Here is a 15,381-nt window from a genome sequence, read left to right as displayed (position 1 = left end):
AAAAATAGTAATAAAGATAAAAGGGGGTTTTAAATTATTTAAAAAGATAAGAAGATAAAGATTAAAAATAAATAAAAGAGATAAGGATAAAAAAACTTATAGTAAAACAGCCTCAGACATCAGCTTTGCCTCAAATTCCTCGAATCATCGAAACGGATTTTTACTTCAAGATTCACGTCGGCTTACAAAAATAATTCTTCGTTGTCGACTCAGATTATGTTGTTTCAACAATAACTGATTCCGATCTCGATTTCCTCTTAGAAAAAAAATTTGCTAAGTGTGTTCTTAGAAAGTTGAATGTGCTTCAATAAGTCAATCCTTCTTCCAAAGTTAACCATAACAATATCCAGACCAATGTTGAAAATTGTTTTGATTTGAAAAATAAGCCCAGAAAACAAAGAGAAAAAGCGAAGCGATTTAAGTACCTTACAATCCATTTTGAACTCTTGTTGGCACTAACTCCCTTTCTTGATTTTTTACTACTGTGACTCCCATTTTCTTGGGAACCACATGAATCGGACTTACCATATTACTATCCTATATCGGATAGATTACGTCGGCATCAAGGATTTTTTGAATTTACTTCTTCGCTACTTTCATAATGGGAAAAGAGTTTCAGTAGGGTTAGAAAAATATCAGAAAAACAAGAATAGAGAAGCTACTGAAGGTAGGAATATGAGGGATGGGCCATTCCAAATTAGGGTGGAGAAAATAAATGGTGAGAATCATGCTGGATCTTCGAGAAACTCGAGGGATAGTAGATTATACAAGGAGGTGGTGGAAACGATCAATAGAGAGGTTATCGAACATATTAATAAGGAAGATGGACAAAGGTCAGTGAAGGCTACTAATGGATTAAGGAATGTCTGGGAGTTGCACATCCCTTCGGAGGATTCGAACTGGGTGAAAAGGTGCTTAACAGGGGTAATCAAGCATTCCTTCGAGCAGGAATTTTTTCAGAAAGCCTTGGCGAGGGAAGGAATTTAGGTAAAAATAGCGAGATGGGGTTACGCATGGAATGCCTCTATTGTAACATTTAAATCGATTGAAGAGTACTCTGATATATGGGCAAGAAAACAAGAGTTGTTTTATTGGTTTGACTGGTTGGAGCCATTGCTGAATGAAGAGGGAGTTCCATTGGCGTTTTTTCTTGTGGAATTAATGTGATTACTGTTATTATGCTGGAATGGGGAGTTCTTGGAGAAACTTGTTCAGAAATGGGGAAAGTTCATTGGCATCATGGATTCTTCAAAGAAGAGGTCAGACTTATTGTCGTCAAGAGTTTTGATCAGGGTTGCCAGTCTGTTTGATGTCCTTGAATTGGTCACAATAAGGTCTTACAGCAGATCATACAAAGTCAAAGCCATATTGGGATCGGTAGTTTCAAAACCGGAGGAGTTTTCCGGGGAGATTGACGTGAAAAATTCAAATTATGGGTACAGTGAAAATGAGTTTTCCGAGAAAGAAGGTGGCCGCCGTCTAACTTTGGATCAAGTTGAAAATCACAAGTTGTCTGATGACTCTATGCTGAAGGTAGACAACTGCCTTGATCAGGAACAAATGAATAGGTTGGAAAAGAGGGATGGGGAGTAAGTTATACCCAAAAAGTCAAACAAGGATATCTCAAAATTTGGGTTGTTAGATTTTCTTGGAAAAGGAAAATATCCTATAGGGGATCACGTGGGACTTGGTTTGAGGGAAGAATTGGACCTAGACTCTCAAGCCCAAGAAGATGACAGTTTGACTTCTGAATCAAATATGAAGAATTTGTGTCCTTCAGGGCCTGCGTATAATCTAAAATGCATATGTGAAGGGTCCAAAGGTAGATTTATTCCTCTTTCAAACAGGAAACTGAATAAGCCTAATGATGAAGTGCTAACGGATGTAGTGGTCTGGGACAACGAAGTTAGGAATGCTGAAGGAGTAGAGGAGGAAAAGGAAGATGTATCAGTTCAATATGCTGGAACTCAACCACTGGAATTAATTAAGGGAACGCTTTCTAATGGTCTAAGGAGCTGGAGTCCGTTGGACCATTTGTCGAGAAGTTTGTTTATTAGGAGTGTTCCGGTGGGAAAATGGAATAGAGGAACTTGTAATAGAGTTTATAGAAGATCAAAAGAAAGAAAATTTTGGTATAATCCCAATTCAGAAGAAGAGTTGTTGCGACCAGCTGAGTTGCAAGACCAAAATAGAAAAGTTTCTAATCCTATTTTGAGCACTCAATCGTTCCCAATTATAGTGTAGGAAGGTATAATTCGCGATGATGAGGAAGGTGGTTCTCTTCGAAATTAAGTAGCGGACATGGATCAACATTCAGGGTGTATAGAAGTGCCACGATCAGGTTGTCAGTCTCGAGCAGTGAAAGGGAGAGAGGGTAGGAGAAATAAAAGGATTTTGACTAGGGAAGCTTTGGATGTGGCTATCGTACCTACAGTTACTTCTCCCTCTTTTTCGATGTTTTTGGAAGAAGCAGTGGCTACGTGGGAGGTTAGCAGGATGCTGGGGATTTCTTTCAAAGAAGGCAAGAAGGCATTTTTAGATAAAATTATTGATCTTGAAGAGGGGTTGGGGGTTAATAGGAATTATTGAAATAAGGGGAATAGGTTATTGTGCTCATTTGATCAGAGGCTTTTGGGTTATTTGTTATCTTTATGAGAAACATTAACATCATTTCGTGGAACATAAGGGGTTTAGGGAAGAAGGAAAAATCAAGAGCTGAAGCTAATTTGGTAAAGAAGAACAAGCCGAGTGTCCTACTTATTCAAGAAACAAAGCTCGAAAATTATTCTAAGACTCTTAGGAGAAAGATAGGGGGAGTTTTCTTGAGGGATGCATTTTTTCCCCAGCTATTGGGTCTGCAGGGGGTTTGTTGGTAATGTGGAATGAAAACGATTTTAAAATGTCCAACAGTTATCTAAGTGGCAGGATTATTGCAATATTTGGGAAGTTTAAGAACTTTGATGAAGAGTGTGTCATTTTGAATGTTTATGGTCCCTCCATTGAATCTGAAAAGGAAGAATTTTACAGGGAATTGTTGGAGTTTGTTTCAGCTCAATCGAATTTACTTTGTATTGGGGGGGATTTCAACACGTATCTTGATCCGACAGAGAAGATGGAAAGGTCTCAAAACTGGCATTCTATTGATATTTTTAGTAATTTCCTGCAGCAAACTAATTTAATTGATCTTCTGTTGGTCGGAGGAACCTTTACTTAGTGCAACAACAGGGAAGAATCAACTTGGGTCAGACTAGATAGGTTCTTAATATCTGGAAATTTTTTGTCCTGCTTTCCGAATGTAGTTCAAAGACTGCTAGGTCCATATCAGATCATAATCCGGTGTCATTGGAGGATTCGTCTATAGATTGGGGTCCTAAACCCTTTCAATTTTAAAATTATTTATTAGAGGAAAAAGGCTTCGAGGATTTGGTTAAATCTTCAATGGTTGATTTGATGGAGAGGAATAACAGGAGTGGTATCTTCAGTATTCTACAGGGAACTAAAATCAATCAAAAACTAGTCAAGCAGGAAATTTAATGGGATTTCAGAGTCTATTGTAACCTTGGAAGGGCAAATTAATGAGTTGGAATTGAAGGCACAAGGTAGTAATCTTTCTTCTCAGGAGTGGGATTAAGTGAAGCAGTTTAGATCGAATCTCTGGAGGTTGTACAGGATTGAAGAAAGTATTTGGTTTCAAAGAGCAAGAACGAGATGGATTAAAGGAGGGGATAGAAATACTAGATTTTTTCACCTGTGTGCTCTAAACAGAAGCAGGAGAAATGCAATTACAAGTCTGAAGATTGATGGGACTGTTGTTTCAGATCCGTCCTTGATTAAGATCCACATTTCGGATTTTTTCAAGACATCGTTTAATTCCATTTCTACAATGGAAGTGGAGGATTTATTTCTGGATTTTTCTAAACTGTCTGGGAACTAGGCTACAAAACTAGAGGAGCAGTTTTCAGAACAGGAAGTTTGGCAAGCTACAGCAACCTCAGACAGTTCTAAATCTCCTGGTCCGGATGGTTTCACAATGGGTTTCTTCAAGAAATGCTGGCCAAATTTAAAGGAGCATGTATTGAAATTTTTTAATGATTTTTACTTCGGAAGAAAGTGAGAGCATGGAGTAAATCATGCCTTTATTACTCTAATTCCGAAGATTTTAAATCCGAAAAGGGTTGAAGATTATCGACCAATTAGCCTTGTAGGAAGTTTGTATAAGATCCTATCAAAAGTCCTATCCAAGAGACTAAGCGGCTGTGTTGATGACATTATCAACCCTTTCCAGTTTGCTTTTATACTGGGGAGATGGTTGTTGGACTGTGCCTTTATTGCAAATGAAGGGATCAATTATTGGAGAAAACAAGGACTACAAGGGGTTGTTTTCAAAGTTGACTTTCGTAGAGCATACGATTATGTTGATTGGCCAATATTAAACAGAGCAATGAAGGAGATGGGTTTTGGTACTAGATGGTGTTCGTGGATCTCACAGTGTCTCTCTTCTTCAATTTCGTTCTTGTGAATGGGTATCCATCGGAAGAGTTTCCAATGGTTAAAGGACTTAGACAAGGTTGTAGTCTCTCTTCGCTTCTCTTTAATGTAGTAGATGAGTTGTTGCATTTGATGCTCGATAAAGCAGTTGAGAAAGGTCTTTTTCAAGGTTTTGTTATTGGGTATTCTGAAGATTCCTTAAGGTTATCTTATCTTCAGTTTGCCGATGATCTCATCATTTTTTGTCAAGCTTCACTTACTCAGATTAAAAATGTGAAAAGAGTTGAGGATTTTCAGTATAATGACGGGGTTGCATCTAAACTTGAAGAAGAGTAAACTTTTTGGTGTTAATATTAATGAGGATATTTTATCAGATTGGGCACTAGAAGTGGGTTGTTCTGTTGATCGTTTTCCCACATATTATTTGGGACTTCCAATCGGTACTAAGATGAATTCTGAAGCCTTATGAGATCCAGTCTTTAAAAATTTTAACTCCAAACTAGTTGGGTGGAAAGCCTCTTGTTTTTCGTTGGCTGGCAGGATAGTTTTGTTGAAGTCTGTGTTATCTTCTCTGCCAATTTTTTCCTATCATTTTTTAAAATGCCTTGCAAAGCTGGGAAGAAATTAAATTCTTTAATGGCCAGTTTTTTGTGGGGTGATAGTGCGGAAAAGAGGAAGATTCACTGGGTTAGCTGGAGTACAGTTTGTAAACCTTTGAACAGTGGTGGCCTTGGGGTTCTTGACTTGAATCTTTCAAATCGAGCATTATTGGGAAAATGGGTGTGGAAGTTTGCAAACGAAAAGAATTCCCTATGGAAAAGAGTGTTATGTAGCAAGCAAAAGGTTAGTTGCAATACCATGTCTATTAGTTAGGTCATCTCACCAAAATCTTCTTGGAATTTGAGAAGTATTGCTAATAATTTTTGAAGAATGATTCGGGAGGAGAGTGTCTTCGATCATATTCGAAGTTGCAAGTAGGCAATGGAAAGTCCATATCATTTTGGATTGATCCATGGGTGGATGAGGTTCCTTTAAAAAATCTTTTCCCTAGAATTTTTGCACTCTCTACTAATAAATGGGGTAAGGTTGTTGAATTTGGAAGTTTTGAGTTGAATGGTTGGGTGTGGAACATTCTTACTAGGAGGAATCTGTCGGATTGGGAATTGGATCAATGGATGGATTTGATGGTGAAATTAAAGGATATAAAACTCACAAATTCGGTTAAGACTCTCTCTTGGTCTGCAAGTGGTGATGGGTTATTCTCAGTAAAATCGTGCAGGAAAGCTCTTGGAGGGGAATCTGGGGGTAATGACTTGTGGTCAAAAGGGGTGTGGTTGGGTTCGTCCCCACCTCGTGTTGAAGCTTTCCTTTGGCAGTTAGTTCATCAGAAAGTTGCAGTTAAAGTGGAGTTAGCGAAAAGAGGAATGTACTTAGAAGAATATATCCTCTGTCTGTTTTGCAAGGAACATGAGGAATCAGTGCAGCACTTGTTTATTACGTGTTTTGTAGTGTGGGAATTATGGAATAAAGTGGTTAGATTCTGGGATTTATCTATAGTGTTACCACAGGACCCTGCTTCTTTACTTAACTTGTGGGGGAGTTTGAGGGTGAATTCATTGATTTGGAAGTTTATCCCGGGCGTCGTGTTTTGATCTATTTGGAAAGCAAGAAATGCAGTTGTGTTTGAAGGATTAAACCTTGATAGGCTGTCTCTCTTTTTCCTTGTGAGATTTAGGCTATCTAAATGGTTCCTAGCTAAGTATCCTAAATTCCATATACAGGAGGATCTGCTTATTGGGGATCCATCACTTGCTGATGGTATTTCTTTTCCTAAACCTAAGGATTATTATGTGATTTGCTGGCTCCCTCCCCCTGTTAATTTCTTGAAGATGAATGTTGATGGAGCTGTGAGGTTAAATGACTCGGTTGGAGGTATTGAAGGCATTTTTAAGGGACTGGAATAGCTGCACTCTTCTGACTTTTTCAGAGAATATTGGTAAAGGTCCTCCACCAGTTGCTGAATTAAAGGCTATTAAAAGAGGTATTGAAATTTTTTTGGCATCATGTTGGTCTGCTGTCAGTAGGTTGGTTGTTGAGAGTGATTGTAAGTCAGCAGTGGAGTGGATCCATTCCCCGTCTTTGGCCCCAGTTTTCATCTTGCCTCTAGTTAAAGAAATTTTGTTGATCATTTCTGAAAAGGTGGTGTTAATTAGGTTGATTCCAAGGGCTTGTAATGGGGAGGCAGATAGTTTAGCAAAGAAGGGGATTGGTTGATTGTATGATTTTAGTTGTATGTTTCATTCTATGGTCAGTAGGATTTTGAAGTAGGTGAAGTTGTTAAGTCTTATGTAATCTCTTCTGCTGTAATTGTTAAGGCTTATGTAATTTTGGTATAGTAATAAAATGAGGCACTCTTTTCCTCCCTCCACTACTTGATCCTTTCTGTTAGGAAAGGGTTATCTATGAGGGAGGTTTTTAACGAGGCCTCCTATTTCTATAAAAAAAAAACTATTACCACTGTTATTATTATTTGTTCGGCTACTACTACTAAATTTCAACTTCTTTCTTTCTATTGAAATTACTTACAGGAACAAGGGTTGTGTTTTGGGATCTTAGAGATGAGTTCCTGTTTCATTTATATCGCGGTAATGTTGAAAGCACTCGGTTGGAGAATTTCCTTCCCGACTTTGACATAGTAAGATTCCAAAGTAGATGGCTTCTGCTTCCCTCCAACTCCATTTCTCTCTTTTGTTGTGTGCATGGTTGCACCTATGAATATTTGCACGTGTTTTTAGAAAATTTCTTTTCCATGTTATTAGTTTTACTTTTTGCTACCCCTGTTAAGCATGTGCTGATATTGGCAAGCTTGAGTGTAGGTTCTGGACAATGTGTGTGGATTGATCGATGACTCTGTTAGAGATCCTGTGGTTTTAAATATTTATAAGGCTTCATTGGTATGCATGTGAATTGACCTCCTGTGATCTTTTAGTTCCATTGTTTAACAACCTAATTTTTGTTTACATTCGTGATTCAGGAAGGCTTTGTTTGGGTATTTCTTGATGGAGGTCCTTGCCGTGCCTTCTCTGATTCGGATATCATCTTTATGGAAGAAGACCTGTTGATGCTAAAGGTTTGTATCAGTTGACAATCTGCATGATGCACTTTGATCCTTAGTAAGCAGCACTTTCTATAAAGTGGTCAACAATCTTGCTGCATGTATTCCTGATATTATCATATACGAATGTTTCTTAGCTAATAGAACTGTCATTTTGTTCTAGGAATTTTTCGTTGCCGATGGAGAAGGCCTTCAGCGGTCATTAGTTGAGCAGGAAGCAAAATATGCTAAACGCATTCTTCACATGTTTTCTCTTCAGGTTGGCTAGCTCGTACTCGAGTGTTTCTTGTGTACAGTGAATTGCTAGTACTTAATCATTCCTTTTGGCAGACTGAAACTGTTATTCAAATGCTACTGACTGTAAGTGAGCTGATTTCAATGGGATTAGATTCAAACAAGCAAGGTCATACGAATATGGGAGATGCTCACACTTTAATGCGAGTATTATGCCACAAGAAAGATAGAGAGGCATCAAAGTTCTTAAAAGTGCAATATCAGCTACCCATGTCTTCAGGTGATACTTTGCGTGCAATGTTTTGACATATATGAATTATTTACTAGAAACATAAATGCATTAAAAGAAAATACTATTTAAGAAACAAAGTTATTCCTATAATTTAATTAATGGTCCAGGCTGTATTCGTTAATTAATGTCTAGTAAATATCCTCATGTTAGGATTCTAGTTCTTTTCTCCTGTACTTTTCATCTGTGGGTGCTGAGTTGAACCATCATAGATTTATGGCTAAACTACACGTTTAGTACCATAACTATTATTTTTCTTCTGTTTTGGTACCCTAACTTTATTTTTTTTTCAAAACCATACTTAACGTTTAGTTTAGGTTTCAATTTGATACCCGCCAATAAAAAATTAACAGAACGGCTGCCATGTCATTTTTTTTTATTTTTTTCAATGATGATGTGACATTATTTTATGGAGACACGTCAACATTACTGTTAAGTTTTAAACGGAAGGGTACAAAAATGAAACCTAAACTAAACGTTAGGTATGTATTTGAGAAAAAATAAATTTTGGGTACCAAAATAGAACAAAGATAATAGTTAAGGTATTAAACATGTAGTTTATGCTATATTTTTTTATAAATCCAAAGGGAGGAATTTTATATGCTTGGTCGATGTTCAGAAATAATGTAATGTATAATAAATTGTTATGCTCATGTGTAATTTCAACCGCCTTACAATTACATCCCGATATTTGTTATCCACAAATAAACTGGTTGCATGCTGAATTGCTGATCAATTATTGATTCTCTAGAATTTTATCTACAGAAAATTGACTGATAAATCCTTGACTAGATTACGATGATTCTCCCTTAGGCGATTCAACCTCAAGATCACCTCTTTTATCAGATGTTCTTAATCGAAGCACCTCAACTCGCTGGAACAAGAAAGGTCAAAGTAATTTAAAATCAGTGAAGAAGAAAATTCAAGGAGCAACAAATGAAATCAGAAATTTTGCAAGGTAATGTAACTGCGCATTCATGTAATATAAAGGCTTCATTTATCTTCATGAAATCTCAGTAGAGTTTTTTGTAGCTGTTCCCTTGTGCTCGGAAATATGCTAGATCTCTAAAACAAATTTATTTGTAGTTCCATACAAGTAAAAAGGTGAATAGTGGTAACACCAGGTAGGGAATTAAGTTATATATATTGATCAAACTGGAAATTTTCATTTCGGGTCAGATTTTTGTCCCTTCCCCTCCCCTTTTCTTGGTAAATATCTTAGTTTTTGTGGGTTTGAAATAGTAAAAAGAAAGTTAGTTTTCATTCCATTTTCTTCTTCTTGCTCCATCAGATGATGTAATAGGCTGATTGAATCCATTTTTATTTTCTATTCATTGTATGGATACTTGGTCATTTGATTTTCTTGCCTCTTTTTGATGATGTGGTAGGTTGTCTGGAATCGATCATTGTGATCATTCTAAAAAAATGCGATATATTATTTGAGCTCACATTTATGTTTAGGGTAAATTATAGGAATGGTCTTATATTTTATATTTGTATATTTTTGCTCACCAATTCCAAAAACTTATATCACTTGCACAAGTGTACCATCAAATAGTTTACTTAGCAAAGGTATGAAAGGTTTTAGTTGTAATCTTGAACGGAGGCAAATAGCAATATAGCAGAGATGACGGAAGAAGATGGGAGAAGATGAATACAAATGTTTTGGAAGAAAACATATTAAAAATGGGATAAATTGAAATTTTGTCCTTAAACTAATATGGGTTTACATAAAGGCACATGATTAGCATTTTATTTGAAGTTTAGAGCTTAAAATGAAAATTGAACTTTTTTACTAATGTATCACATCATCAAATTAAAGACATTTAATATTCAATTGATCGAAATTTAATAAAATGATAAATTAAGTGATTAAAACTTAAGTTTCTTAAATTTAGTGAGTAAAACAGTACCCTTAGGGAGTGTTGGTAGGGTTGCTCATGGATGGTTAATTGTATTGTTCAGCCTAAATGGTTGGTTAATCGGTTAACGATGTGAGATTTTTCTGATTGTAATTTAATAGTTAAGGTTAATCGTTAATAGTTAATTGTTATTGACAGTTTGGTTACAGGATGACCTATGGTTAACTTATTATAATTATTTGTAAAAAAAATTCATAATTCATACTACAAAAAAGTATAGCCCTTAATAAATAATTACACTAGTGTAAGTGAATAAAATTAAAAAAGGTGTAGTATTTAACACATATTTATAAAGGTGTAAGCGAATAAAATAAAAAAATATAGCACTTGACACATACTTATACTGTTGTATGCATGCATATTTTCTATATCTTGATATCTAACTACAAACACATTTATATTGCTTAAGAATGTTTTTTTTTATTTTTAAAGAAATAAAAAATATATATTAAATTACTTGTGTACAGAGTTTATTAAAAATAATAGAAAATCATATTAAGTTATTAGTGTAATAATATAGTAAATTAGAAATATAATTTATTAACGATTAACAATGGTTAACCGTTTATCAAAATCCATAACCATAATTTTAATTGTTAACCATCAATTTTAGTGGTTCGCTTAATTGAAATCGTTTATCATTAACGGTTCGATTAATTAACTTATTAAATGTAACGATTGTAACGGTTAAGAGTTATAGGTTTTTCTAAACACCTCTAGTGTTTGGTTTGCAGAAAATATTATTATCAAAGGGAATAATTTTTTTTAGAGTTATATTCTCATGATTGGTTTGTGGAAAAGATCATTACCAAGTAATAATTTATTACAAGTAGTAGCATTTTTTTGTTAAAATTGTGAGAATGTCATTACCTTTAAGGTGCATTTGGTTGATGGAATGTAAGATTATCTTTGAGAATAATATTACTTGAATGTAACATTTTTGGGAATGTTGTATTATCCAGTTTGGTTTGCTTAGGAGAACGTTAAATTACAGTGTTTGCTTGGAGGAATATAAGATTACTTGGATTCAAACTTTACAAAATTACTCTTGTGATTTATATTTTTTAACAAGTAAAACTTTAATATTAAATTGTAATATTTGAATAAAAATTATTAAAATATTTAATTTTACTATCTAAGTTTAAAAAAATAAATTTAATATAATTAATATAATTAGTATACCAAACTTATAATTTTAAATAATTTTTATAAGTATAATATTTATATAAAATATAATATAACAGAAAACTAATATTGTGATCTCGAGTGAACAAATATAATTTTTTTAATGTATAAGATCTTTTTTTTAATAACTCAAAATTAAATATTATTTTTAATATATTTTTTACAATAATAATATTTTCACCTTATAAAATTATAAAATAATTAATATAATATATTAAAATATAAAATAATTTTAACTACTCAAATTTATTAATATTTTACTAAATAAACTTTTGTATATTATTATTATTATTATTATTATTAAGTTTATAATTTTGAGTGAAGCACACATAATAAGAATTGAGAAATATCTATATGAAAAAATTATTATTTCAGGGGTATTTGTGTCCAAAGTAATGAGAATTGTTCATTACCTAGAATTTGGAGGTAATGACATTCCTACCATTTTAGCCCAAAAATGTTACTAGTGTAATAAGTTATTACATGATAATGATATTTTCGGTGAACCAAACATAGAAATACAATTCCGGAAAAAAATCATTCCCCTTAGTAATGATCTTCTTCGTGAACCAAATGCTCCCTAAATTCTTAGGTAATAAATAATTCTCACCACTTTGGACAATGCTCCTAAAATAATGAATTTTTTCATATGAATCATTATCAAATCTTATTCTTCGTGCTTTATTTAAAATTATAAAATTAATAATAATAATATAAAAAAATTTAATTTAGTAAAATGTTAATAAATTTAAGTAGTTAAAATTATTTCATATTTTAATATTTGCATATTAATTATTTTATAATGTTATGAGCTGAAAATGTCATTATTGTAAAAATATAATAATTTAAAATAATATCTAATTTTGAGTTATCAAAAAGTAGATTTTATACATTGAAAAATAATATATTTGTCCATTTGAGATCATAAATTATTTTTTATATTATATTATATTTATATAAATAATATGACACTTATGAAAATTATTTAAAAATATAAGTTTGATGTATTAATTATAATTAATGTTAAAGTATTTTCTTTAAATTTGGATAGTGTAATAATTAAAATATTTTTATAATTTTCATTCAAATATTATAATTTAATATTAAAATTTAACGATAAAAACATATATCACAAGATAATTTGGTAAACCATGCATTCAAGTAATCCTTATATTCATCAAATCAAACACTATAATCTTATATCATACTAATCAAACCAAACTAAACAAGGTAATATAATATTCACAGAGTAATGTTACATTCTAATAATTTTATTTAAATAATCTACATTCCGTGAGCTAAACTTATGTTTTTGTTCCAATGATAAAGTTGACATAATAAAGTCATCTGTCCCCTTGTATCTTTCAAAGCTGTATGTATTCATAACCAATTCTGGTTCTTATGCTCCCTAGTATGGTCAGTTAAACTACCAATGTGAAGCTTAAAAGCTTGCTCGAGACGAACTCGTGGACCATGAATGTTTTTTGCCATACTTATTGGAGATCGCTAACCAACCATTTGACTATTAGTTTTGATTTTAGGGCATGACATGTCTTTAAAAAATTCTATCATTGAAATTTATCTAATTCAAACAAAGAATGACACTATTGTCTTATTGTATCCTTCAATTCCCCCGTAATCTCCTTATATTATGATTTCATCACAAATCTTTATTACTGAAATTTACTCATCTTCAAGATTTTCTCTTTCCGAACTAGGACTTGTACAGACTCTTGCTCGTACATCAAATTTGTTTCACTTAAATTTCCTCTACTGGTATAATGTGTGATCGATCAGATCAATATTTACAGCATCGACACATAAAATACAATATGATATAGCGGTAATTCGGTTGATGGTCTGTAGACCAAGCGTTTTTTTAAAATATAAAGTTGAATAAATTTTGGACTTAATTTCTCCTTTTATGAATCTCAACATCATTCATGGTACTTTAAAAATACATTATCCTCCCCTTCATTTTTGTCCTTCCTTTCAGGTTGGCATAGGACTTTTTTCAAGATGCTTTCATTCTTCTTGAATTAACTTCTTATCTTCTGTCTTTGGATAATAAGGACTCAACATTCATCTCTCTTGAAAATTATTATTGTAGACTGACAATGGTAGATGCCTCTCAAATACCCTTAAACTCAATAATAATCCTCAATATGTATTTAGCACTTGAATACTTGTTCCGACTAACAATTAGTTTGCTGGGAAAGTTGTGCTAATTTATTCTAGTTCCATAGATCTATACAATTTCGCTTATATCAAAGTAAAGATGTCTCAGTCATACCTACAAAATTTCAAAATGTGAAGATGCCTCTGCTATACCTATGTGCTGTCCATCTAAATTGATCGAGAGTGCTGAAATGCCTTCGCTACTCTGTGGACTCTCTTAATATTGGCCGAAAGAGTTGAGATGCCTTTGTCTTGGTATTAAGAATTATTCATTACCACTTCAAAGGGCATAAAGAAGCCTCCATCGAAAGCGTGGAGATGCCTCTGCCTAACTCATACTAGGAGCTGCCTCTACCTAACTCATACCAGGAAAGAGCTGCCTTATACTCTAGTTGTCACAATTTTACGGGTTCACCTAAGAGTGTTAGATACCCTCCCACTTGGTAATAAGAATTGCTTCGCTGCTACTACGAGTGTTGAGATTCTTTGTCTTAGTAAGGAGATAGACACCTGTCTATTTACTCCTATCATGACAAAGACCTCTGTTGTCGAATGGAGATGCCTTCGAATGTATTGAGTTACCTTCTTTTCCACCAAAAAACATTGAAATATATTTCCAGTAATACCGATTGAATAAAGTTAAATGCCTTTTCTTGACAATAGAAATAGATCCATTGTCATATCATAGGGACGTAGAGAAACCTCCACCCAAGAAGCATCGAGATACCTTCATGTAACTCTTATCAGATAAAAGTGCGTCATGATCTCATGAGCATGAGATGCCTTTATTCAACGATGGGAATTGCTTCTTCGTTAGTGCGAATTATAGATGCCTTTGCGACTACAATAGGGAAATAGACCTCCCTATTGATACTAGAAAAGAAGCCTCCCTATTGAGATGACTTCTCCGCTGGTTGAAAACACAGAGATGCCTTATGCGAATATTACACTATAAACTTTCACTAGACAAAGAGGACGGATATACCTCTGTTAAGAAGACAATTTATTCTTAACTCCATAACATTGAGTTGATTCCTAATTAAGGGTTGAAAAACCTCCACTGAAATAATATATAAACACGTTCATGATTCCCCATGAATATATTTGAACATTTTCAGAAAAACGGTAAGTATCCTCTGTAAAAGAATGTGTAAATGCCACCGAGGTAACTTGACAAAACATATGATGCATACTTGGACAAAATTTACAAGGACATCAAAGTCATACACAACTAATGTGTAACATCCTAATCCAGTTCGACCCTAAGATCGATGATTATGATGCCACAACAGGACCACTGAAGTTACCAACTTGAAAATTTTCTTTTTAAAACAACTATAAACATTATAAATAACCATCCAAAGTGTTATAGAATAAAACATAGTAAATCACTTTGACATACTAGGGAGCTCCCAAATCATCCAAAATAATACAATGAGTTAAAATCAAAATAGAGTTACGACTGAATATAAAAAAGGTCTACAATAGTACATGCCCTCTAATAGAAATCAAGATGTACTCTGAAGTCTCTGTGAGCTAGAGTATATGATGACGATAACGCTCCACGGATGGTCTCCTAAGAACCCTGCGCACGAAAACACATTTCGAACGTTTAGCTTAGGAGCTCAGTGCCACACTAATAACTGTACTATACTACATACATTCACTAAATGAGCATGCTAGTGGCATAGGTATGAAGACATAATATGCTAATATGATTCCTGAGGTATATCACGGAGTGGCTGAGGATTCTACATCTCGCAGCTCACACACCCCTCTAAACTTCCTATATACCCTTGGGTATTTGAGGTGAGATTTGGAACTGTATCGGAGACGTACACTTGGCCAGCTTACTCTGTCGAGTCTTGAGGCATCTGTGCCCAATTCATATATGAATTCCCTTGGCACTGACTGGGATATCCAGACTATAATGTCGTATTATACTAAAGTAACTCGAGTTTCTTGAATGT

General features: G+C 33.9%; 1 protein-coding gene across 1 annotated transcript; it reads left to right on the top strand.

Annotated features, from left to right (window-relative positions):
* Nucleotides 1-7,045: 7,045 nt before the first annotated feature.
* On the top strand, nucleotides 7,046-9,456 carry LOC120184527 (protein unc-13 homolog). Its single transcript, XM_039188965.1, has 6 exons — nucleotides 7,046-7,183; nucleotides 7,365-7,442; nucleotides 7,523-7,618; nucleotides 7,767-7,862; nucleotides 7,934-8,117; nucleotides 8,919-9,456. The coding sequence occupies exons 3-6, from the start codon at nucleotides 7,592-7,594 to the stop codon at nucleotides 9,086-9,088; spliced, it is 477 nt and encodes a 158-aa protein (XP_039044896.1). The 5' UTR covers nucleotides 7,046-7,183; nucleotides 7,365-7,442; nucleotides 7,523-7,591; the 3' UTR covers nucleotides 9,089-9,456.
* Nucleotides 9,457-15,381: the final 5,925 nt, after the last annotated feature.

Source organism: Hibiscus syriacus, unplaced genomic scaffold (assembly GCF_006381635.1).
Source record: "Hibiscus syriacus cultivar Baekdansim isolate YM2019G1 unplaced genomic scaffold, ASM638163v2 tig00003869_pilon, whole genome shotgun sequence".
NCBI lineage: Eukaryota > Viridiplantae > Streptophyta > Magnoliopsida > Malvales > Malvaceae > Hibiscus > Hibiscus syriacus.
The sequence above is the reverse complement of the archived record's forward strand: the minus strand, read 5'-3'. Positions and strand labels throughout refer to the sequence as shown.

Excerpts from the sequence above, each read along its gene's own strand:
- LOC120184527 (XM_039188965.1), top strand. The coding sequence starts at position 7,592 with ATGGAAGAAGACCTGTTGATGCTAAAG. Across the intron at positions 7,619-7,766 it reads AAGACCTGTTGATGCTAAAG|GAATTTTTCGTTGCCGATGG; the intron begins GTTTGTATCAGT and ends ATTTTGTTCTAG. Across the intron at positions 8,118-8,918 it reads TCAGCTACCCATGTCTTCAG|ATTACGATGATTCTCCCTTA; the intron begins GTGATACTTTGC and ends ATCCTTGACTAG.